A 24,395-nucleotide genomic window follows, 5' to 3' on the forward strand; every position below is an offset into this window, starting at 1 on the left:
CAATGACTGTGTTTTGTTGGGCTTGCTTGCACTTTGCATCGGCTGTGCTGCGCTGAGTCAGCCACGTTTACTTGTAACAGAGTAGTTCTACATTGCAGTATTGATACTTTTACTTTTGAGTACTTTTCTCCACCACTGTAATTAAATACGTTTGGTGAACAACAACCGACGAGACAGACAAGACTAATGGCTCTATTTTTGATTTTTAATAGAGCCCTAAGGGCTCCATTTTCGTCACTGCTTAAAGCCCTTATCCCTAAACTTATTTGCCTTGTTTTTACTATTTTGAAAACATTAACATTAATAGTTCAACTAGCCAATCTACATTGACACGTTGTGAGCTTGTAGACTGGCCATTTTAACTATTCAAAAATGTTTTGCAAAATAGTAAAAAGGTTTAGGGATAAGGGGTTTAGCAGTGACGAAAATGGAGCCCTAAATGTCCTATCCAATTTGTATAAACCAATTACATGTGAATAGAAATCATGGGCACTCATAGCCATGATCTACAGGTATATATTACAACAGCGTGGGAAGACTGGGATCTCATTAAAGGCATGATCTCAACCATGCCAAAGAAAGTTATCAGAGAGGAGTGCTGCTTACTCATTGGTGGGAATTTTCTCTGCCAGGCCAAAGTCCCCCACCACTGCTGTGTAACCATTCTCGTCCACTTTGATCAGGCAGTTCTAGGGAGGAACACAGAAACACACACAGTTATCAACACACAAACAAACACAGAAATACAGAAAGACACACAGTTATCAACACACAGTTATCAACACACAATTATCAGCACAATTATCAACACACAAAGACATGACATAACCCTGAGAATCACCTCCCACACACACATCTCTATGTTACAGAACCTTTTGTAAGTCTGCCTTTGCTACAGAACTCATTCGTACTACAATATATTGCACACTATGCAAACCATTTCGTGAATTCAGACACTGTGGCGGGTTTCAGACCCAGGAAATATGTTTCATGTTTCCCAGAAAGTAATTTCAGTCCAGCATCTCATTCTATTCACTGTGAAAGCCTCATGGTAAAGTTAGGGCAGCCCATTGTAACAGTGACCACTCAACTGCCACCATACTGTATTACATGCAAATTGATATGCCGGTAGTAAATGTGTCAGTTGTACGGTAATTATCTCCGCACAGCCAAAATGGCAGCAGAGTTTATGTATAAGCCCCTGTCTCTGTGTGTGCGTGTGTACTGTGTACACAGCTACATTTGGAAACTGATGGACCGATCTGCGTCACACCTTCCGTGCACACTGCCAGTAGGCCAAGGCAGACACTCCACTGCCTGACTCGATTTACTGCCATTTTGGATTTTCTTCAAAACACTTCAAAAAAATCAGACCTGTCTGAACTGAGTGGCACTGCACTGCACTGCACTGCACTGCACTGCACTGTACTGTACTGTACTGTACTGTACTGTACTGTACTGTACTGTACTGTACTGTACTGTACAAGCACTCCTCCCCAGCCACCGAGCGGTGAAATACGACCAACTTTACTGGAACTGGTCAATCATGTTTAATGGTTTTATCGTTCTTTTTTTTTTCTTTTTTCATTTTCAGCTTAGCTGATGTTCATGTCCATTAGGTCAGTGTACTTCCTACAATAGCGTCTGCACATCTTGTCTTGATTGATTGTTTTTTTGTTGTTGTCGTTATTAACTTATTGGTTATGTCCGGCAGTGAGTTTCAGTAACTAAAAGTATATCAATTACATTTATATTGGATTTCATGATTTCCGCCATCACACGCATTTAGTAACCTTAAACAGGAAATAACGGATTAAACTGAACTGTTCTCCTGTGGTCAGCTCAGATGTGGAGCCGGTGGAAAGAGTTTGGGACTTAATCGCACTCCATCCTCCATTGCTCCAAGTGGAGGATGGAGTGATTTGGTTTATGTTCTCTGAGTTACATTGATTGATTTACCAAATGAGCACTCCTTCATTTCCAATTAATTGCTAATTATCCGTGGGTTCAAGTACTACAGTACTGTATGTACAATGCAAATAACAAGTCCTGCAAACCAGGCCCCATTATGTCCTACACACAGGCAATAAAGTGATTCTGAGCTCTGCAAATCACCAAACTTATCCTTTAAGGCAAGCTGGTAAAGATTCAGACACCAGTCTATGCTATGTTTCCGGGACTCATTACTCATTACAACCTATTTACATCACTGCAGCTAGTAAGGGAAAAAAACTGAATTCCTATCCAAAATGTATAGTCTCTGGAATGCATATTAGTTTTTTTTTCTGCAAACATTTCTGTCTGAGCTAGTCTGAAACGAAATGACTCCCAGGCTTGAGAGAACCTCCTATAGTCCTATAGCTTACCTTGGAGGTGAGGTCTCGGTGGAAGATGCCTTTGGCGTGCAGGTAAGCCAGACCACTGGCGATGTCACAGGCCAGTTTAACTCGGTTGGGCCAGCTGAGGTGATTGTCGCTCTCCAGAAGCTGCTCCAAGTTACCGCCATTGATGTACTGCAGAGACACAAACAATGAATGAAGCAAACAAATTATGTCATCAGACTCACTCCAAATCTTCCACCGTAGTCTGAAAACCCACTTCTTCAGACTCAACCTTGAATTTTCTTTTCGGGATGTTTTTTGAAAATGTTTTGAATAGTAATAATTAAAAGAACTACCGTAAATGTTGGAAACAAAAAATAAAGGGACCCATAGAAATTGGTCCATGACCCAACCTTGGGTCCCGAGTCCCGACACACTGTTTGGGAACCAGTGCTGTACAGCATTAAAATAAAAATCACACCCGTGTGAAGTGAGGGGCGCTAATATATTAAAGTCTAACTCATGTTGCTATGATTGGGTGATGTAATGGTGTTGTAAAACAAACACGGCCAAGACAAACTCTCTTTATTGTTAAATGTTGTTAATGTTTGTGTTATGGGACAAGATGACGTAAATGTCCCTTCATTGTCAATGGCGTTTTTAAAAACCAACATTAAACCTGCATATAGGAGGAGCTAGTGCCCTTTAACCCATTTTGGGCGGGAACCCCTTTTGGTGTTACGTTATGCTTTAACTATTGAAAAACTGAAAAACTTTTGAATTGAATTGAAAAACTTGAAAAACTTTCAGAAAACTGTCAGGATGTAGAAGATATTTTTAGAATCTGATCTCAGGTCAGAATGGGTTAACAACAAGGCAGTGGCTGACGGGAGCGAGCCGAGAATGATGAGCTGATTGAAGAGTGCCAGGCACAGAATTAGGACACGCACGGATGGGTCTGCCAGGCACGGGAGGGGCCGGGGGTCCATTGACTGACCCCATTCACAGACTCAACACATGTAACTACACATCCATCGAGCCAGGCACTTCATTGTAACCTGTGTAGTATTTTAGTTACCATACAGGAATTGTGTATATGACTACCCGTGCCATATTCTATAGACACGGTCGGACAATTTCGGTTTTCACTCCAAATCACTTGATCGGTGATCAGCAATTCACCCGATCTGGAGAAACCGATCTTTATACCATTTAAGTGGTGTAAAAAGTCAATCAGATATATAGTATCGTTTTGCATCTTTGTGACAGGCCTAATCATTCTCCCCGTCCTCCCCCCACACACAGGAACCGTTTGGACTTGGGTTTTGATATATAATCATTTTGGAAATATTGAAATTTTCCCCTTGCGCACAAGATCGGTATTGGCAGATCGTGAGAAAAACAAATCGGTGATCGGTACCAAAAAAAACCTGATCGGAGCGCCTCTATTATTTCCCCTCCTTGTGGCTTTTGATGTGTAACTTTAGCAGTTGACCGGAAAGGGATTTGTGAGGTTTTTCAGGGATCATCCGTTCACAAAATCTGCCCAGTGTTCCACGTTAACAATCGTAATGAGATTATCCCGATAAGGAACAGGGGTTTAGCCTTTTGATAAGCAAGGCTAGAGCCTCCATAGGTATGTATGGAGAAGCTGGAGCATTGCGGACTCATATGAGAATTAAATGTGTCACATCTTTAGATCTGTAAATGTAGATACCACAATATTTTGTTTGTTTACAGACAGGTTAGCCCTGCAATGATTAGGGGTGGGTTCCGAACCTCGGGACCAAGCAGGTACCGAACTAAACCTGCTTGGGTACCGGATACCCATTAAAATAAGGGCTTAAAAGAATAACATTTAACATTTGACCTCAGTTCTGAGTGCTTATAACTTACAATAAAGAAAGACTGAACATGTTGGTTTGGCTATAGTAATTACTGTATATACTGTACATGAGGCTCCCCCAGAGTTAGTGTCGAAGTGTCCTTGAGCAAGAGACTGAACCCCTAATTGTTCTCGATGTGCAGCTTGGTGCCTTGCATAGTTTCCTCTGCATCAGTGAATGGGTGATTGTAATGCACAATATATGTAAAAGTGCGTTGGATAAAAAAGCACTATATAAATGCACCATTTACCATTTAAGAGTGAAACCCCCCCCCCCCCCCCCCCCCCCACACACACACACACACACAAGTCACACAGAACACCACATGTGCACGCAAACGCCAATCCTAGACGCCGTGATGGAGGATTACGCCGTCTCTGTCTGGCAAATGCCTCCGACTGTATAGTCCAACCAGTTCAACATCTGTTGTCTGCCTGGCCGCCGGGATCTGGGATATGAGGGAACCTCCACTGGAGACAATTACAAGCTCAGACTAATCCAGCTTCCCGTACGGCGGCAGTACTAGTCAGTGGAGAAATTAGTCTCCATTAGTACAGCGTGGAGCCAACTACTCTGCTAATATGTTGAGCGCTCTCTTGGTTAAACAGACCGATAAGTGAAAGGGAATATACTGTACTGTCCATGTAGAGTTAAGTACCTTTATGGTTCCTGTTCTCACCTGTTCATTCACTGACACGCCATGCAACCACCAGTAATAAGGCTTTGAATGTGGGGGGAGTACTACTGACACACAAGTAGGTTAACATGAGCGGGTAGATAACTAGATAAGGGGATCAAGGTTAACCTGAGCTGGTAAAGAAGACAGGGGGTCAGTGTTTGAGTGAATGTACATTATGGGAAGTCACTACTCTGCTTTTGTTATTCTACGGAAGTGTCTTTGAGAAAGGCCACAGTAATTATGCACTATGATACGGCATTGGTTTCACCACTGCAATAAATGAATCACGCATGCTATGATATGAAAGCCTTAACAGATTCCGTTAAGCAATTAAACGTCAGCACGATAATTTATATTCGTAAAATATTGACATATGGGTATGTTTTAGTGTCGTAGATGGCCTATGGTCCACTGGGAGTGACGGGCCTAAGTAAGTACCGTTTTTAGTGTAACCCAACATGGTCCTTAATTCGACAGCAGATGAAATGCTGATTGATTCATGTTTTTTTAATGCTGATCTTGCCCGTGTGTTCGATGCCCTTTCCACCTTATCATTCAAACATTCATCTACAACCCCAGAGAGAGAGAGAGAGAGAGAGAGAGAGAGAGAGAGAGAGAGAGAGAGAGAGAGACAAAAATGTCTTTGTCATTTACTGGAAGCAGCTTCAAACAATGGCATAATCCTGCCGTGGTTAGTGATTTGTCGTTAGGCCAGATTAGGATTGCAGTAATAGCCTTTCCTGTGTAGGGTGCATTAGGTTGGTCAGCAGTGACAGAGCACGACTCACTGTGCCAGATCATAGTAAGACCGAGGAGATTTAACCCATTCTGACCTGAGATCAGATTCAAAAAGTCTCTTCTACATCCTGACAGTTTTCTGAATAAGCTATGTTTCTATGTCAGTGGTACTTCTATTATTAAGTGGTGCAAACCACTTCCTTATTAAGTGGTGCAAACCACTTCCTTAAGTGACTATGTGTGTGTGTGTGTGTGTGTGTAAAGCTGGCTGGCTGGCTGGGTATGTGTGAGCACGGAAACAGCATGGTTGTTTTTCACCACCTGTGTGCAACCTAACACACACACAAACACACACGCACATATTAACTGTACATATGGTGATTTCAGGTGTGCCAGTACAGTACAGTACAGTAGAGGGTACAGTAGAGGGACCCCCACACGGTAACTCTGTCATTTCTCAACCGTTTCGGACACGGGGCGGCTCACCGGAATCGGGCCGGCACCCTGGGTGCGTTCCTGTCCCCCCGGGGACCCCCACACAGAGTTGCACCTCATAGCACGCCATGAGCTTGAAGATCTGCTATTTTTCAATAGCTAAAGCATAACATAATGCTAACACCAAAATGGGTTAAGCCTGGTTCATGCTCCGTTGCACAGCTGTGCTCTACAGAACAATGTATTAAACAACAAAACAAGTCTCTAGATTTTACTATGCCAGAGTACTAGAAAACTCCACCGGTCACACTACAGTATACCAGTAAGACAAGCACCCTCAGGCACGCATCCGTCTGCAGGGTGACGACAGACGCCGGCAGACTGCTGGGGCTTTGGCATGGGGGGGTCAGATCAACATATGGAATGAATCCTGTACTGGCCATATATGGAGCGTGTCTTGAGTATACAGGGTTGGATGACGTCAGATCAACATATGGAATGTCAGAACAGGAAGAACGGGTGGGGCGGATCAACATATGGAATGTCAGAACAGGTCAGCTCCATATATGGAGATCTAAGGGTTTGAGGTAAGATGTAGAGTTGCTGGCCGGCTTCATATATGCAGATCTAGGCGATGATCCAGTCTCCTCCATGTATGGTTATCCAGGGATATGATCTTCATATATGGAGATGGCCATATATGGTGGCGTGACGTGTCACGAGGTGTGACCATATATGGAGGCGTGATGTCACGAGGCATGATCATATATGGAGGTGTGATGTCACGAGGCGTAATGATATATGGAGGTGTGGCGTGACACACGGAAATGCAGGTTTTCATAGTAAATGTGACCTAGGGTCGCAACTAATGACATGGTTGCCATCTTTTACAAAGCGGGCTAAACTCACACCTAACCAATACAACTGCTAACCCACTGAGCAGTCTAGGCTTAGCTTAGTGGATTAGTTGATCAATTCATCTAAGCCTAAGCCACTAAAAAACTTTTAGACCAGTCATAACCCATTTTTAAATGGCCATTTAGACATATTTTAGACGTCTAAATAGCCTCGAAAATGCTCAGTACAGTGGGAGTTTATTGGGCTCCCCACACCCAACCGCAACAGTAAGGCCACTGCGTGCACACAACCCCAAAAGCACAGGACATTTCTCTCACCCACTCAATCACCATGTCACTTCATGACATGTCACAACCCTACTGCCTTCCGGGTGCAGGTACAGGCCACTGAGGTGCAGAAAGGGTTGCTTGGACACAAACACCAGAAACCTGTGGCCACAGTTTCCCGACGTGAACAACAAGCCTAGCTGAACGAGGCCTCTGTCGCTGTTGTGCAATGCCTTAACCCCTCGATGTCTCAATTTGTTCAAGACATTGCTTGTTATTCCCCTAGAGTTCAAACCAATCAACACCGAAGTTACAAGGCGAGCTCAGTCTATACCAACAGGTTCACGAGTCACACGACACAATTTTATTTTCCTGTTTTGTATTTTGACACCCTGCGTGGAATTGTGTGTATGTCTATGTGTATGCATGTATGTATGTATGTATGTATGTATGTATGTATGTGTGTGTGTGTGTGTGTGTGTGTGTGTGTGTGTGTGTGTGCACGCCCAGGGCTACACAGTAACTTGATTCTCCATTTCCTGTGAGTGCAGCGGCCTCATGTCGAGGGTCAGGTAACTAAACAGCACGGCCCCGTCAGCAGGGTCAGAGAAGTTAGTATGGTGCCGTCAAAGCCCAACACGATCCATCATAAACAAGACCCACCACAGTGTGTGTGTGTGTGTGTGTGTGTGTGTGTGTGTGCGCTTGCACAACTGTAATTATGATTTACCACGTGTGTGCCATGTCTGAGCAAGGAAACTACACATGTGCTTGTAGATGTCTATGTGTGTGCGTGACTGCGTGTTCACTTGTGAACGTATTTGTGTATGTTGTGTCAAGATTACAATGTGGACATTCAGTGCATAAATGGACTGTGTCCGTCTGTCTTCCTGGACGAGTGTGCTTTTCAACAAGGGCAGAATTGTGTTTTATGTGTTGTGCTTGTGCGTGCGTGCACACGTGCATTTGGTGTGCATGTATACATTCACATTGTATATGCACACACTAAAGAGTCTATGCAATTAAAGTGTGTTGAAACATGGGCACTATACTTAAAGGCTGAGAGTGTATTTGTGTGTGCACATATAAATATACTGCATGCCAACTCTGTATACTTAAGTCTGTTGCTGGGAGGCTCAAATCAAGACAATTGGGTTATTACTTCTATATGCCACTGACATTGGGCAGTAGAGTGGACCCTTTTCCCTTCAGACATATCAACTCGGCTAGCAATACTCGGCTAGCAATATTTTCTGCTCGACATGGCAAGGCACACAAGAATTTGTCCCTTTGTGGGGGATTTTGAATTTAGACCTTCCGGCAGTAGCACTTGTCGTCAACCAAGTTTTTTGTTAACAAGTGGTTAACTTGATGCTTGTTTTTGGTGCGTGACATGCTTCCATACCGACTTCTATGGAATCCAAATGACGGAGAACTTCAATCCGCGGGTAGTGCACTAAGTACTCTCTGCAGCAACAGGTACAACTGGCATTGCATAACCTGCAAAGGGCCAAAGGGCCATGTGTTCCAACGGGCATCGCAATACTGAGTATGATGGAAGAGCAAAACGGCTGCTACGTCAATCTTATTATTAACCCATTCTGACCGGAGATCAGATTCTATAAATGTCTTCTACATCCTGACAGTTTTCTGAAAAAGCTATGTTTCTATGTCAGTCGTTCTTCGATTTTTCAAAAATAGCAGACCTACAAGCTCGTAGCGCGCCACTCGGTGGCGTGCTATGAGCTTGTAGATCTGCTATTTTTAAATAGCTAAAGCATAACGTAATGCTAACAAAATAAAATGGGCTTATTCTCTCGTTTGTCGACAGTCAAGAAAGAGGATATGGCCTGAACGTATACTTCTCATTTTGTATCTCCCTTTCTTTCGCACATAGGAGAAGAAACAGACCATGTGCAGCTGCTGCACTATTATACCTAATGGTGTGTGTGTGTGTGTGTGTGTGTGTGTGTGTGTGTGTGTGTGTGTGTGTGTGTGTGTGACCCCTAATAAAGTTGTCAGGACTTGTCTAACGTGTGGTCATATAGTATAGTGTATGACACACACACACACCACACACACACACACACTTCAGAATGAGAACACAAAGTTCTTCTGGTTTCCCCAAATTACAGGCTGCCGTATGTATGGGAATGACGTGATGTCCACCTGAAAATGGTAAACACTGATGAACACACACACACACACACACACACACACACACACACACAACGCTGATCCACGCGGCGCTACACCCTCTCTCACCCCCACATAAAAGCACTACTGTAGAAGCACTTACAAGTCCATGCAGAGACACACACACACACACACCACCTTTCATTATGTCACATGTCAATGGTTTATAGAGAAATCGTCATCTCAGATGCAGAGGACAAGGAGTTCTTAGTGTGTATGTGTGTGCGTGTGTGTGTGTGTGTGTGTGTGTGTGTGTGTGAGAGAGAGAGAGAGTTGTCTTACCTCTGTCAGAGCATGAAGCTGGCCCTCGTGAACGCACACTCCCATGAACCTACAAAGCAACGAGAGAGGAATTGAACAGTGGAAGCATGTCTGCCAGTGAGTGTACAAACCAGGGGGGCAGTCAGACAGATATTTTGTGAAGCCACTAAGGAAATGAAAGTTCATATAATGGCCTGTTGTGGCGCTGTCATTGGTCTCAAAAAAACCCATAGCCCCATAGAAGTCCATGTATTTGGGCCCAACTTCACCTAGACTGTATTACCTTAATAAACATGGTCATGAATACTTTTTGCTTCCAGTCACTAGTTTAAAGTCTCATTTCTAATGTCATTATATTCTTTTTGGAAAATTATGGTCCCATTTATAAAACAAATGACCATAAAGTCGCGCATGTTCTGAGGGGCGTGGCTACCGTTACAGTCTATGATCGGGATTCCCCTCCCACTCGAGTCAAAATAAAAACCAACGAAGAAGAAGGGGGGAAGTCCCGCCTCGTTGTCTGGGCCAGCCAATGGGCCAGCTGGCCTGAACTGGGCCAAAACGGATCTAGAAAGATGGCGACTTCCATTGCAAGGACTGACAGGCTTCATTTTATGTTCATGTTAGACCCGCGGAACGCTTTGTCCATATTTTTTACAGTCTATGGTACAGAGTTGAGTGGAGATGACGTGAAAAGGGGCCTTGGGTTGGATGTTTTGGCACGACGTCTACATGTTCCATGCATCGTTGCTGTCGGGAGTCAACCACCTAACTTTAGATTTTGTTGCATAAATCAGTGCTATTGAACACCCTTTACATCGGTGTGTTGGTTAGAAAACATATATTGAACCAAAGGAAAGTATTAAAAAGTGCTTCGGACAAAACCTCTTGACTCCATATTGGACCATCAAACTGTCTGCTAAGGCGGCTAACTTCACCACATCTCCCCGTCCCATACAAGTAATTCACCAACTTTGATGAGGCAGCATTGCTTTGCTTTCAAAATATTAATTTCCTGAAATTTATTTTGTTTCATTTTCTTAAAAATGAACATTTGGAGTCGTTTGTGGTGCATGGTTTCTTCCCAACAGCAGAGATATTACATTATATTGTTATGTTTGCCACCATCTGAACTTCACTATTGGATAATGTTGGTCATCTTACGCCTCATGGTATGATATATAAGTTTTGGTACATCTCGTGTTGCTTTGGTACAGCTTATCCATGACAATATAAGTATAACTATGGTCTGTTCAGTGGCAGAACTACCTTACCACTGATCTGTGTTCGACACACTGCTCCCCATGAATTCATATAATTAAAGCACAACCACCACCACCACCACTGTGAAATGGGTGTCTCAGACTCCTTTTTCCTCATCATCGATTATTGATTGATCCAGAATTCCACAACACAACGCACAATAAAATATTATCTTACTTTACTTAACTTTGATGCATTTGCTACGAGAAATGAAACCACTGTGGATGCCAGATGAAACCGTTGATCAGTCTCAAGTAGCTATATATATATAGGTGATTAAAGAACACTCAAATTATTCTTAAAACTCTTGGTCTTGAAAATAACACGTCATGTTGTACACAATCACACATATTATTTAAACATATATCCCCCACACCTCATACACATGATATTATGCAACAGTGGGTCGGGACACATTTGTATGGCTCCTTTTATTTTTGGTTTTTCCTACATTTTGTTTTAATTGTATAATTTCAAAAGCATTTCCAAAAAAAACAAAAAGCCAAAATTCAATGATTTATTTTTCAGTAATTTAATGAAGAAATCAAAGAAAAATCAAAGCCATTCCAACATGTTTAAGAAGTAGTGAAAGTAGCCGTGCTAAATCTCCGTGCTGGGAGCACAGAGATCTGCTATTTTCACTAGTTTGGGTGCCGAGCAAACGTCAAATCTCTCTTTTAGGTCTCGAAATCAAAGGGAAGTTTGGGAACCACTGTTTGGGAACAACCACTTAGACATAACATATGTAGGACGGTCAGGACCTTACAAACAGGCACCTCAAAGTGTGTCGTTACTACTTCATTGTTATTCCTTAATATTGATATATTTTTTGATACAATATTGAGGAGTCAAATTATTACGGGTACGCATAATATATTTTAACAAATACAAAATCTTGAACATTTTTTAAAAGAAAAAAACATTCCATGGTAAGTCCAGGGAATGGTTAGGTATTCCTCCCTGGAGGGCAAGACTCAACAAGTGATCCCAGGAAGACCGTGTCATTAAACATGAGGAGAGTAGCAGCTCCACACACTTTACCTGCACATTCTGCACATTCCTTTTCCTGTCTCTACACATCCCACCGTCTCTCTCTCTCTCTCTCTTCTACGCTCTACCTTCAGCCTGCCTGCCTCCATTTATCATTCTGACTGATTGACTTGGTTCATTCAATCTGTCATATCCGCCCTCTAATGCAGTGGTTCCCACACCTTTTTTTAGCTCAAGACCCAAAAACGAAGTTAGATGTTTGCCCAGGACCCAACATAGTAAGTGAAAATAGTAGGTCTAAAAGCTCACACAACACGTCCCTTTGCGCCACGTTGTGAGCTTGTAGATCGGCAATTTTCACTACTTCTTAAACATTTGTTTTGTGTGTGTGTGTGTGTGTGTGTGTGTGTGCGCGTGTCCACCCGGTGCATGAGCCAGCCTAGCACGCTGGAGGCAATAAAAAAAGGTCAACCCTGTGGATCCTCACTTGGTCTTATAACCAACAATGACCCCCTCAGTGTGTGCGTGTTAACACTCAGACCCATACGCACACAATCCACTGGTCAACTCACACAATGACGGGATTGTAAAATATACTGCACATGTGTCTGCTTGGCACGTGCACGTGCACATATGCACGCGTACGCGCCGTACGCAGTACGCACACAGAAACATCCACAAACTCCTACACATGTTCTCTCGGCCATGAGCCTGGAACTAAATGTAAGCTTGGTTGTTTTGCAGAGAGCTCATTCCATAATAATTCACTGCATCATATTTCTCCCATCTTTTTTTTGTTTTCACAGGCATAATACAAATTATTATCAGCGCAAACAAAAGCTATTTCAGAAGGTCCGTTATGACAGTTATATTATCAACACTTGATTTACTGTCTCTCTACGCCGTCCTCAGGCGAGCCCTGTGGTGGGATTTTCAAAACCAATCCTTTTCATTTTGGTGCATCCTAAAACCATAAACCATAAATGAAGTGAGGGGCGCTCTCATCATCGTAGATCGTACATCATCCATTCATTGTCAATGGAATGGAAATGTAATCTTTGTGTAGGACAAAAATAGCTCATCCACATAATTTTATTATTATACATTCTCAATTAATTGACTACGTTTACATGAGGTCTTTCAACCCCTTTTAATTCAGAATAAAAGTTAAATCCTCTTAAAAGTTGTCATGTAAACACCTACAAAAACTTAAATGCGAATGAAAATGCTCAATGCGATTTAAAAACTATTCTGATGTAACTGCCCGGATTATTCGAAAGAAAATTGGACTCATGTATACACTAATTCGGATTTAAGTTCATTCTGGTCTTTCTGAGCATGCTCATTTCCAAGGCGCTCCAACTCCAAGGCAGTTCTCCAAGGTGCTCATTTCCAAGGCACGCCAAAGGGAATATATCTTCCGAGGAGTTTGCACAGAGCGCGGTTTTTCGTGCATTTTGCACATCCGAAATCCACACAAAAAAACGTGGAGCAGCAGCAGTGAGGATGATCCCCCTGAGCTGTGAGTGTTCAAAGATCCAATCTGAACCGGTCCGTCCCGAGTTGATCATGATCACTCTGATAATTATAGGCTAGCCTATACATGTACAGTATCTGGATTGCTACTGTACATTGCAGCGGGGGACTAGGAGAAAGACAGTGGAGGGGGACGCAATGCCGTCAGCGCACTGATCACTGATCACACACACACACACACACAGTTCCAAGAATGCGTTGTCAGCCTGTAGATCAGCTCTTGCCTCTTACACAATGTATGTGCATTGTGCAACGACGAAGCACAAAGAAATCCATAATAGCCTCCTGAGCCACATCAGAAACGTTGATAAATGCGATATCATGCCCCCCGTGTCTGTCTGTCTCTCTCCTCTTCCCCCTACCCCCTGCTGCCTATTTTCACACTCAACGAGATGATAACCTTTCCAGCGGAGAAGGGGACAAGCAGCGGGTGAAAGAAACGTAAAGACGTAAGCATATATGCCTGCCCCTATCCAATCAGAAGCCTTCCGAGCCCCAAAGCTGCTGCATGCGAAATGAAATGGGATTTAAAAGTATTGTCCATGTAAAAACACTCATTCGGAATGACCATTTCCCATGTAAGCTCGTAGCAACTGTTTTATTCTGAATTAAAAGTCGGCATGTAACTGCATGGGAATGTAATGTTTGTGTAAGACGAAAATCTACACTATAGAAGAATATAGGAGGGGCTAGTGTATGCCCCTCAAAAACACCCAACAGTTATCAGAAAATACAGGCCAGAATCTTGAGCTCATCTCCTGATTTCTTCAGCTCACAGCAGAAAATCCATTGTTAACAGGCAGGCTACAGGCTCTCTTTCCTGGCCAGCAAAGAAAACAGGCCATATCCACACAGTCCATAGACGTTGTATTGTGGTTACTATTCCCGTTATCTTGCTAAATCATGTTATGCAACGTAGAACTGCACGCACATGGTTTTGCTTACATAAGGTTCAAGTAAAGAAATCTATACTTGTCCAGCTTTGAGAGTTTGTGTAAACACAAAATGAGATGATGTATGTTGACGTGTGATGATAAGAGTGCCCTCACTTCACACGGTGTGATTTTTTTGGCTGAAATTGCTCATAGACAATTTATGGCAGATGTTTTTAATTGTGGTCCATGAAGGTATTGCATGTGGACCATGCATTTAGTAATGTAGGAAATTGAAGATTTGTTTTTTTTTATCAATCTCTTAGTTGAGAAACAGTGCACTAAATGACCTGGTGACGTAGGATAACACATCAATGTTGTCATTTACTGGGATGTTGGATGTCATGAACACCCACAGTTTTTCAAAGTGTACCGGATTGACCGGTTGAGTCACCATAAAAAAGGAAATGTGTCCATATAACCAATATAATAATAAATAATTGGCTGTTAAGGGCTTGATTTAATTCTCCTCGAATTAACCAATTAATTAAATTAAGCCCTCCATATTTAAATCCAAGCTATTTCCCCCACACCCTGCCCATATCGCCCCACCCAACACAACAGTGGTCCCCAGGTTGAGAGGCGAGAGCCCGTTATGCAGATTCAAACACACAATGTGCTACAGCAAGCAACCTTTATAATTGTATTAGTTGCTTTAGATTCAAGATTCATAACTTGTAATATGCTATTGGCTGTTTGTAATATTTTTTGAAAAAATGTAAAAAGACAACTTCCGTGAACAGACTTCACTGTAGTAGGCTTTTCAAAAATAATATTTGTAACTTAGGCTGTCTTCTGTCGTGAAGGTTTATAGTTATAAAGTTTCAACACCAAAGTAGTAGGCTAGTAGTAGTAGTTGTTGTTGTATGAATTAGAAAACTGGACATTTGGACTGAATGTTTCCACTATCCTCGTGTTGCGCTTCTGTTTTCGCCAAAAGTCTTTACTTTTGTTTTTCTCATGAAGTGCACGTCCTGCAGTTCCACAGCCCCTCTGCCGCCCCTCCCACCCCTCACTGCATGGGGGGGAAATTCCCGGAGGAGAAATGGGGACGCAAGAGCTCTGCTCCTCAGTGTTTCTTTGATTTAGAACATTGACATTCCACTGAGGAGGAGCAAAGCTGCTTGAAGACTTTCATCCTTTTAAACTTGTTATTTTGTATCCAGTACCAGCAAGGAACGGGATGTGCACAACCCGCGTCTTATGTACTTAGAGGCTAGCAGAGAGGGCCTGTGTATGTGTCTGTCCAGAGCCAATCTCGCAAACCGTTAGTAGTCAGTGCTGCAGTTTGTATACACAGAAGTACCTCCAAGTACGTCAATTGCCTTTGTGCATTACACATTTTGAAATAGTTTTCATAAACGGAAGACAATGGGACAATGATCGATCGCACTCTCCCAAATTTGGAATCATACATCAAGCATACGTCACAGACGACTGACGTCTGCATGAATCACAGACTGGTCACAAGGTCACAAGTCTGAGATCCACAATGCCGACATCCACATTGGAACCACGCTGTCTCTTTGTGGATCCCGAGAGCCACATAAAAACACAAATACAATACGCAATGTATTGCTTGAGAATGTCATAGTATCCCAGTTCCACCTGCTATTCAGCTATTGCAGAACAGTAATGCTGCAATGCACTGTGCAGTATAGTGCAGTGAGACCCATATGTGGGCCAATTTCCTATTGTTTAGACCTACTGTAATACCTGTCCTGCAGTTTGGAAATGCTAAATCAACATCGTATACCTAACATTATATATTTTAAAGAAAACGATCGTACATAGCCAAAAAAAGTGACATTATGTCATGTCACCTTTTTGTGGCCTGGGCTTTGCTCGTTACCAACCTGAGTATGTTGCAATGTGACAGTCTGTTCATCAGCTGGACCTCTCTCAGCATGTTGGCTCTGTTGCTGCTGAGCTTGTTCATCTTCAGAGCCATCACCTGGTCCGATGCTCGATGGCGCACCTGGAGAGAAAGACATCAGCGTCTTGCATCAGGGGACTGGGCAACTTTGATGATGCAGAGGGCCACAATATTTCCACACTCACTCCGGAGGACCACATTGCATAATACTGTCGGGCAGAAACCTCTTATCGCCGTATTTTAACGTTTATCGTAAATGAATGCCCTATACTTTGTCATTCCATGTCACACAAAAGTAGCAAAAATAGAGGAACTACATATACAAGCTCAAAACGTGTAGCAGCGTGACGCATTTTGAGCTTGTAGATCTGCTATTTTGCTATATTTGAATTTGAATCTTGAATAATTTGTTGCTATTTTTGAATTGGAAACCTGAAAATATGCATTTTATGTTAACTTTATGAACTTAAATACAAATACATTAGGCAGTGGGTCATGTCTGCATGTTTGGAATTGGAACAGCTGAAATCACACACTCAATTTCGTACTCTTTCATGACTTGCACACACACACACAAACGACTTGCGGTTTTCATCCATGCTTTCGGCCCGGCGAGTTCATGAATGCAATTCCATGACGTTTTTAGGCCCAAAATGGGCGGAGCCCACCACTTTTACAACCCGTAAGAAGGGGTGAAAAGGTAGTATGCGCTGAGTGAGCAACTCCATGCAATTGGATGGGCGGGGAAATCCGGTGGCGTCTCCACTCTCCATTAGTCAAAACTCTATGGGTGAAAAATAGGTGAACGGTCGTTCACAAAAATAGTCAAAAGCTCCCAACCTGTCACCACATGTTGTAAGCTTGTAGATCACAGCTATAAATAAGAGATTTGAAGTAGAGGGAAAAGGAGGGGGCCAAATATAAACCCCTGAGGGACCCCATTCAACAAAGTACATAGGGTACGTGTTAAAGTGGTTACGTGAGAAGTTCACAGGGAGGTGCGACAGTGAGTGCTGTTTTTCTGAGCGAATGCAGAGGGAGGAACTGAGGGAAGCATTTAGTAAATTAACAAATGTCAGTGCTAGTAGGAAGCTGACGGGACTGGTGCTTTAAACCTGCAACATGACACGCTGCTACTGACTCAGGAACACTTTCCCAGTTACAGGTCGCTCTCCTGCTGGCTTTAAGGCCGGGAGACCACAGTGGATGGCCAGAGTGAGCTATACAGGTAGGGAGACAGTTAGAACCCAAGAAGTGATATAATCACTTCTGGACCCACCATGTTAACACAAGGTTTTTCAGAATAAAGGCGTTGGAGCGCAAAGCAGATGAGGTAGATTTTACTCTGAAAAGCCCTGCGTTCCATTTTCCCCCAAAACCGGGAGGTGAAATCTTCCATTACTACCTTGCGCTAATAAGTCTGATTTCTCTTTAGAAGCCTTAATATTCCAAACAAGATAAAATAAATGGTAAATGGTGCTTTTATATAGCGCCTTTATCCAAGGCGCTTTACATAGTGCATTGCATTCACCCATTCACACACACATACACAGATTGTGGCGGAAGCCATGCAAGGTACCAACCAGCACATCGGGAGCAATTTGGGGTTCAGTGTCTTGCCCAAGGACACTTTGACATGTAGACAGGAGGAGCCGGGATTCGAACCACCGACCATCGGTCGGTGGCAGGTCGTCCAATGGATCATTGGACGACTTGCTCTACCTCTTGAGCCACAGTCGCCCCGAGATGCATCATAAAGTCAGAAATTAGGACAGAACATCGCCGTTCTGATCAAAACCACGGACAGCGGCGTAGATTCAGAGTAAATAAGGAAGATTGTTGGCCCGTAAACCAGAAAGTGAACGGCTGCGTGCGCAGCAAAACAGCTCCAGGACGGACCAGCGGCCACTGTAAAAAAAAATCACCTATCTCTTGGAGCGGTGAAATCATTAGGGAATCATTAGTTGATTTGACCCCCAATCCAACCCATTGATGCCGAGTGCCAAGCAGGGAGGCATTGAGTCCTTGGTATGACCTGGCTGTGATCAGCAGCAAGGCTGTCACAGCATGATCATTGAGTTCCTAAAAATGACTCTGGATGACTTTGAATTTGAAATGTATATTTTGAATAAGGCATTTTATTTGTTATGACCATAGCAGATTGAAGTGTGGAATTAAGCATTTCAGATCAGCTTTAGAAGGTGTGATCAACATTTCAGATCAACTTCAGAAGGTGTGATCTTTGAAGGCGGCCGAGACCTGTCTGTGTCGTGGTAAAGGTACAGTAGAGAAATGCATCTGGTTTCCCCCGAAAAACACTCAACAGCAATAGGAAATGTCAACGTGGCCAAAAACCACAGGAAGCTATGTGACAAACATAACAGCCGACCTAAATAACTATTGACCCGATAAGTTACTCAAGTTCCTCACACTGAAATACAGCTGAGACGTGCACTGTGCGGGGCAATGTCTAACTCTGGTGGTTACAGCACCTGGGGTGCAAAGAGGAAACCAGAGCACACATCTGGTGAGAAGCATGGCAAATAAACTACTGCGGCTATTGGCATGGGCGGCCATAGCTTTATGGATAGAAGGCCGTCTGGGAAACAGAAGGTCCACGGTTTGGTCATGGTGCCCCGGCCTTAGAGTATATATGAATAGAGATGGCACCCGAGTTCTCCTTCCATCCACTTGCATTAAGTTGCTCAGAAGCGCATGAGGCGATTTCACTCCTCCTTCCGGGTATAGGAACAGAGTGCATTCTGGGATGGATTGGGCCCAAACACATGACCGCGCTGCCGTTGACTATCATTGCACGCGTTCACGTGTGTTCACGTATGAAACAGCGTTCACGTGTCATCGTGAACGTGCACAATGATAGTCAACGGACCAGCGTGTTCATGTGTTTGGGCCGACGCTTCAATACCAAATTCGGCCACTATGTCCATTTCGCCTCAGGGTTTCCCCCGTGTGCCGTCTCTATTCACATATGCTCTAACCCTGTGGCCAAAAGTGTCGCTGAGAAAGACACTAACTGCTCCCAGGGTGCTGCCCCTGCCCCCTGTAGCAGTGACCTAGCTCCTAAGTAGCTAGGATGGGTTAATTGCAGAGGACAAATTTCACAAATGTGCAAGTCTACCGTGACAAAAATAAATCCCAAAAGGAGTGGGGGGCACAAGAATTCAATATCAATCACATGTGTGCTCTATGTATAAATCTACCGTGTGCTCTATGTATACATCTAATGTATAGCCTCTCTCATTAGAAGTGTTCTTGCTCTTCGAGCCTGACTTGGTGGTGGGGAGTGTCATCATGAGCCTGTTCCATCTGACGTTTTCCAATTCTCTTGTGTGTTTCTATGGGCCATAATAACATACAGGCACCATTACGATCATTGGGGCTTTGGGCTAGAGTTCTCAACGGGCCTGGAAATTAAAGCCCGGCCCTAACTGGGCCCGAAGTGGTCTGGCCCGAGTCCCAAATAAATAGCATACATTTTAGGCCCGACCCGATGTTGATGATGGTTGTTTTCATCTTCATAATAGATACATGTTGATGATGGTTTTTTCGACATCGACAATATCAGGGGGAAAAAGAAGGGGAAACGGAAAAAGGAAGTTGAAGTTTGTGTTTTGATAAAAAAAATGAGAGAAGTTATTGGATCTGCACAATCTTCTGTGCATGATTCAAACGCATGCACGCACAGTCAGTCACACACCCACCATCTCTGTTCAAGTTCAAGTGAGGCGGGGGGGGGGGCAGCTAACAGCCCTCACTGCGGGACAGGAGAGACAACAGATGGCAGCTCCGCTTTAGCACACATCCCCTCCATTCACCTCCCCCAACCCCATCTCTCTTCATCCCTCCCTGACCCCCAGCCTCTCTCTCTCTCTCTCTCTCTCTCTCTCTCTCTCTCTCTCCCATCCTCTACACCACTGGTTCCCGAATACTGGGTCGGGTTCTCATTTGTGGGTCGTGGACACATTTTTATGGGTCCCTTTATTTTTTGGTTTCCTACATTTTCAAAAAAACATTTCCAAAACATGCAAATATTTTCCTGATTTCAAAACAAAATGGAATGATTGTTTTCCAGTTATTTCATGAAGAAATCAAAGACAAATCGAAGAAATTCCATAAATTAGAAGAAGTAGTTTCCGTTACGTTGTGAGATTGTAGATCGCCTATTTTCACTACTGTTGGTCCCGGGGAGACATCAAATTTATTTTTTGGGTCACGGGCTAAAAGGTTTGGGAAGTTCTACACGCACACACCACCCTCCCCCCCCCCCCACACACACCACCCCCCCTCCCCCCCCAAATGTCCTACTGTGTCTCTCCCTTTCATCTCTCTCTGTCCTCTCAAAGCCTCTCCTCCCTCTCCCTGACTGAACCCATCGACTCTCGACTCTCTATCTCTCTCACATAATGAAGCACCCCTCTGTTCTCCACTCCTAAACACCACCGCAGTCCAGTCTCTCTTCTCACTCTCTCTCTCTCTCTCTTTCTCTCTCCCTTTCCCTTTCCATCATCCCCGTTCTCTCCTTTCTCCGCATCTTCACCTGTTCTCCACTTCTAACAACTCTGGTCCACCACACCCTGGCTCAGCTCACTTCTGTTCTCTTTCAAATCCCTTTACCAATGCCTCCCTCTGCTTTTCTTCCAAGCATCCATTCTTTCTATTTGTTGTTCCCCTGCTCCCCTTTCATTTGCACCGCATCCTCAACTCTCTGGTAGTTCAACTCCCACATCTATCTCCACCATTTTCTGAGGATAGAGAGAGAGAGAGAGAGAGAGAGTGCCAAACAGAGAGCACAGATGAACATCAAAGTCCCATTCCGTTCGGCTGTCCCAGCGTGAGTCCATCTACAATCTGCTCAAATATCATCGCTGTCGTGCAGAACATTTTTGAAGTTTGTTATGCTTTTGTTCATAAACTTTAAGCTTATGTCCTGCTTTAGACTTTGTCGTATGACAGTGTCACACAAAAGTAGCAAAAATAGGAGATCTACAAGGGCAGAAGCTCACTGCAATTTAAGCTTTTTCTGAATAGTTGCTCCGTGCTTCAGTGCAAATTAAAGAAATTAGTTACGTTAAATGATAAGTTGTCGTCGTGTGTGCGTGTGTGACTGTGAGTGAGTGCGTGTGTGTGTCAGTGTGTGTGTGTGTGTGCGAGGCATGTGTGTGCGTGTGTGAGGTGTGCGTGTGTTTCCTAGGAACAGTTTTCCGGGTGCACGGCTCAAGAAGACTCACAATGTTTTTGTAATTAATGGCACGGGCATACACGGGTTTTGACATCAAGCCTTCCTCAGCGTGATCACACAATGTGTTCCTCTCTCCCTCTTCCCTATTCTAACAATTTTTGTAACCGCACAATTAGAGACCTTGCACAAAATGTATTTCACCCACCCCTTTTACACCTGTGACTGTGTCATATGACAATAAAGATGATTCCGATTATGGGATAATGGTCTCATGCACGTGTGCATACCAAAAGTGCAACTGCTTCCTTAATATTGCCCGCCCACCTCTGCACCAAACTGATGCGTTTACGCTCATCCTTTTGCTATATCCGTGGTTTGATTATGGTAAAGTGTCCTTCATGGTCCGACAACACCGTCGCTCCCGACGTGCACTGGCGGTTACAACTAACCTGTGGCAGGTTAAAACTAACTTGTGGCTCCCTGTTGAGGTTAGGTTAAGGGTTTGGGTTTTGGGTATAGGGTGTCGGACTAATGCCTGTCGGACTGTTAGTACGTCGGACCAAACAGACTAGCTAGCCCCTACTCACGAGTATGCACATCAGAGTCCAAATCCCTCTGGTCCGGTGACGCTAACCTACTGCAAACCCCCGGGGAACAAGCGAGCGCCTAACCTGGGGTGACAGCAGGGCCTTATCAGTTTCCACCCCCTCTCAGTGGAAGCCACATCAAAGCTGCCCCCCAGGCTCATTTTTAAAGCCGCCCTAAAAACTCCACTACTTCAGAATTGCTTTCCCTCAGATAACCCCCCTCATCAGGCCATCATCCTTATTTCTGTTGTTTTACAGTTGCATTACAGTTGCATACTTCCCATTTATTTTGCCATTAAGCATGCATGACTATGACCTTTGCACACACACACACACACCCCGTGTGCCCATACTATATTTCTATGCAAACCATACTTCTCTGTACAGATGCAAGCATTCATTTCCCTAGAAATAAGCCTGCATTTAGTTTTTCCATCAGCTCTGAAGAGTTGCTGCATTTTGTATGCTAGCTGGCAAAAGTACACACAGCAATGCTGAAACCAATACTTTGGCAGGATGTTTGCAAAACAGAGGTTTATAGCAAATAGCTTGACCTATGACGAAGGTATTTCTAGTTATAAACAGCCAAGATGTAAAAGTGAACATTATTTACCCTATAAATAAGAGTGGAAGTGGAATTACCTAAGCGTATCGACAGACTCTCGTGAAAAAGGGCTGAAAGACGATGTTGTTGAGAAGGAGGAGGAGGCCACACACCACTTAGCCACGATGAAAAAATGTATTTAGAAAGGTTCAGGAAACAAACGTTTTGACAATAGTATTCCTGCGAATCCATGAGACGGATCAACCTGACTATTGACTCCATCAAATTCAAAGGAAAAGAGGGCACTGTTTTTCCTTGATCTTTTGATGATGGGTTCCTGATATAGCCTAGCTAGCTCCGCCTCCCACGTATTATCATTCTCTTCATTCTGTGTTAGATTCATATCATCTATCTATGTCACCATTTCCCAAACAGTAAAAAAAATAAAAATAAGTAGTGAAAATAGCAGATCTACAAGCTCACAACGCATCGCCGCGTTGTGAGCTTGTATATCGGCTATTTTCACTACTTATTTTCTTCTAATTTATTGCATTTCTTAGATTTAGTTTGTCCCGGGGAGAATGTGTTTTGGGTCACGGGTTAAAGCGTTTGGGGAACCACTGATCCATGTGCACCTCAAATTCACACAAGTTCAAAATGCTCGATGACGATCAAGCACATCCAAGATGATTTTGAACTTGAGATTAACCTCCATGACCTAGATGGCGCCTCCCACAAACTCCACTAGACCTATATATAAGCTAATTAGTCTTTTCCCCTTCAGACTTGTGCATGAGAGAGCACAGGACAGCCCATCCCCCGCCATTCAAGTCCAACTTCATTCTTGTCTTAACCCCCTCGCACACAATACTGAATGAAGGGGTCTGTCTCAGACACACACATACATACATAATATATATACAAGCCTCTTAACCTTCTACACAGCAGTCACAATAAGCCCACTGAAAAAGACATACAATCACTAGTCAAAGCGAGTTCGATTAATTTCACACAGAGAAATGCAAAGAAAGTTCTAACCAGTGGCCAATGTGGCACTCTTCCAGTTCCAAAACAAACTGATCTGTGCCAAATGTTACTATGCTAATGTTATAGTACTGTATGAAAGAAAAAAGATCAGAGACACATTAACCACTTTGCAACCTAGCGTTCCTATTTTAGGCATGTCGTTTTAGGAGAAAATGAGCGGAGATAGCCAAACTAAAAACTACCGACATATCACATTGCAACATGTTGTTTGTGAGCTTGTCGTTTGTGTAAATCAATCAATCAATGAGGTTAAAAAGGCTGTGTTATGACAGCCTGTTTGAACAATTACAAAACACCCTGCATAGATGGGTGGGGGTGAGCTTATACATTGGTAAATATTTCCAAATGATCATATTATGACGTATAGGGCTTAAATGTTTAATGCCTAACTGAACTAAAAATGCATGGGTGCATGTGTGCACATGCGTGCGTGCGTGTGTGTGTGTGTGTGTGTATGCATGTGTGTCATTCACTTGCCCAGGGGGAGAGAGGGGTAAGTAACAGGGTTAACAGACACCCTTTATAAACTACTCTCTTTGACGCGAGTGTTGGCTAACTTGACCTGAAGTGTCGAGGGAAAACTTGCGAGCACATAGACCCTCGCTTAGCTGTGGCCAGTGTCTACAGACCACCATGCAGGCACATGCATCGGCCTGAGAAGTTAAACTCAAATCTCATTAGTCAAAGTCAAAATAGCATTGCTAATTCTATAACGTAATTCTATAACGTTACACAAGCACTTTCTTCCAGCTTCATGTTTCCACAGTGGCATCAAGGCAT

General features: G+C 43.5%; 1 protein-coding gene across 1 annotated transcript in view; it reads right to left on the bottom strand.

Moving 5' to 3' along the window:
- The window catches only part of tesk2 (testis associated actin remodelling kinase 2), a 45,149-nt gene that overhangs the window by 12,343 nt on the left and 8,411 nt on the right, over window positions 1–24,395 (bottom strand). The window contains exons 4-7 of the mRNA XM_080778779.1: window positions 16,218–16,339; window positions 9,662–9,710; window positions 2,367–2,513; window positions 607–689 (exon numbers count right to left, since the gene is read on the bottom strand). Coding sequence (XP_080634905.1) covers window positions 607–689; window positions 2,367–2,513; window positions 9,662–9,710; window positions 16,218–16,339 — 401 coding nt within the window. The remainder of the gene's footprint in view (window positions 1–606; window positions 690–2,366; window positions 2,514–9,661; window positions 9,711–16,217; window positions 16,340–24,395) is intronic.

The sequence above is a fragment of the Protomyctophum bolini genome (assembly GCF_963924005.1).
Source record: "Protomyctophum bolini genome assembly, chromosome: 12".
Classification (NCBI taxonomy): domain Eukaryota; kingdom Metazoa; phylum Chordata; class Actinopteri; order Myctophiformes; family Myctophidae; genus Protomyctophum; species Protomyctophum bolini.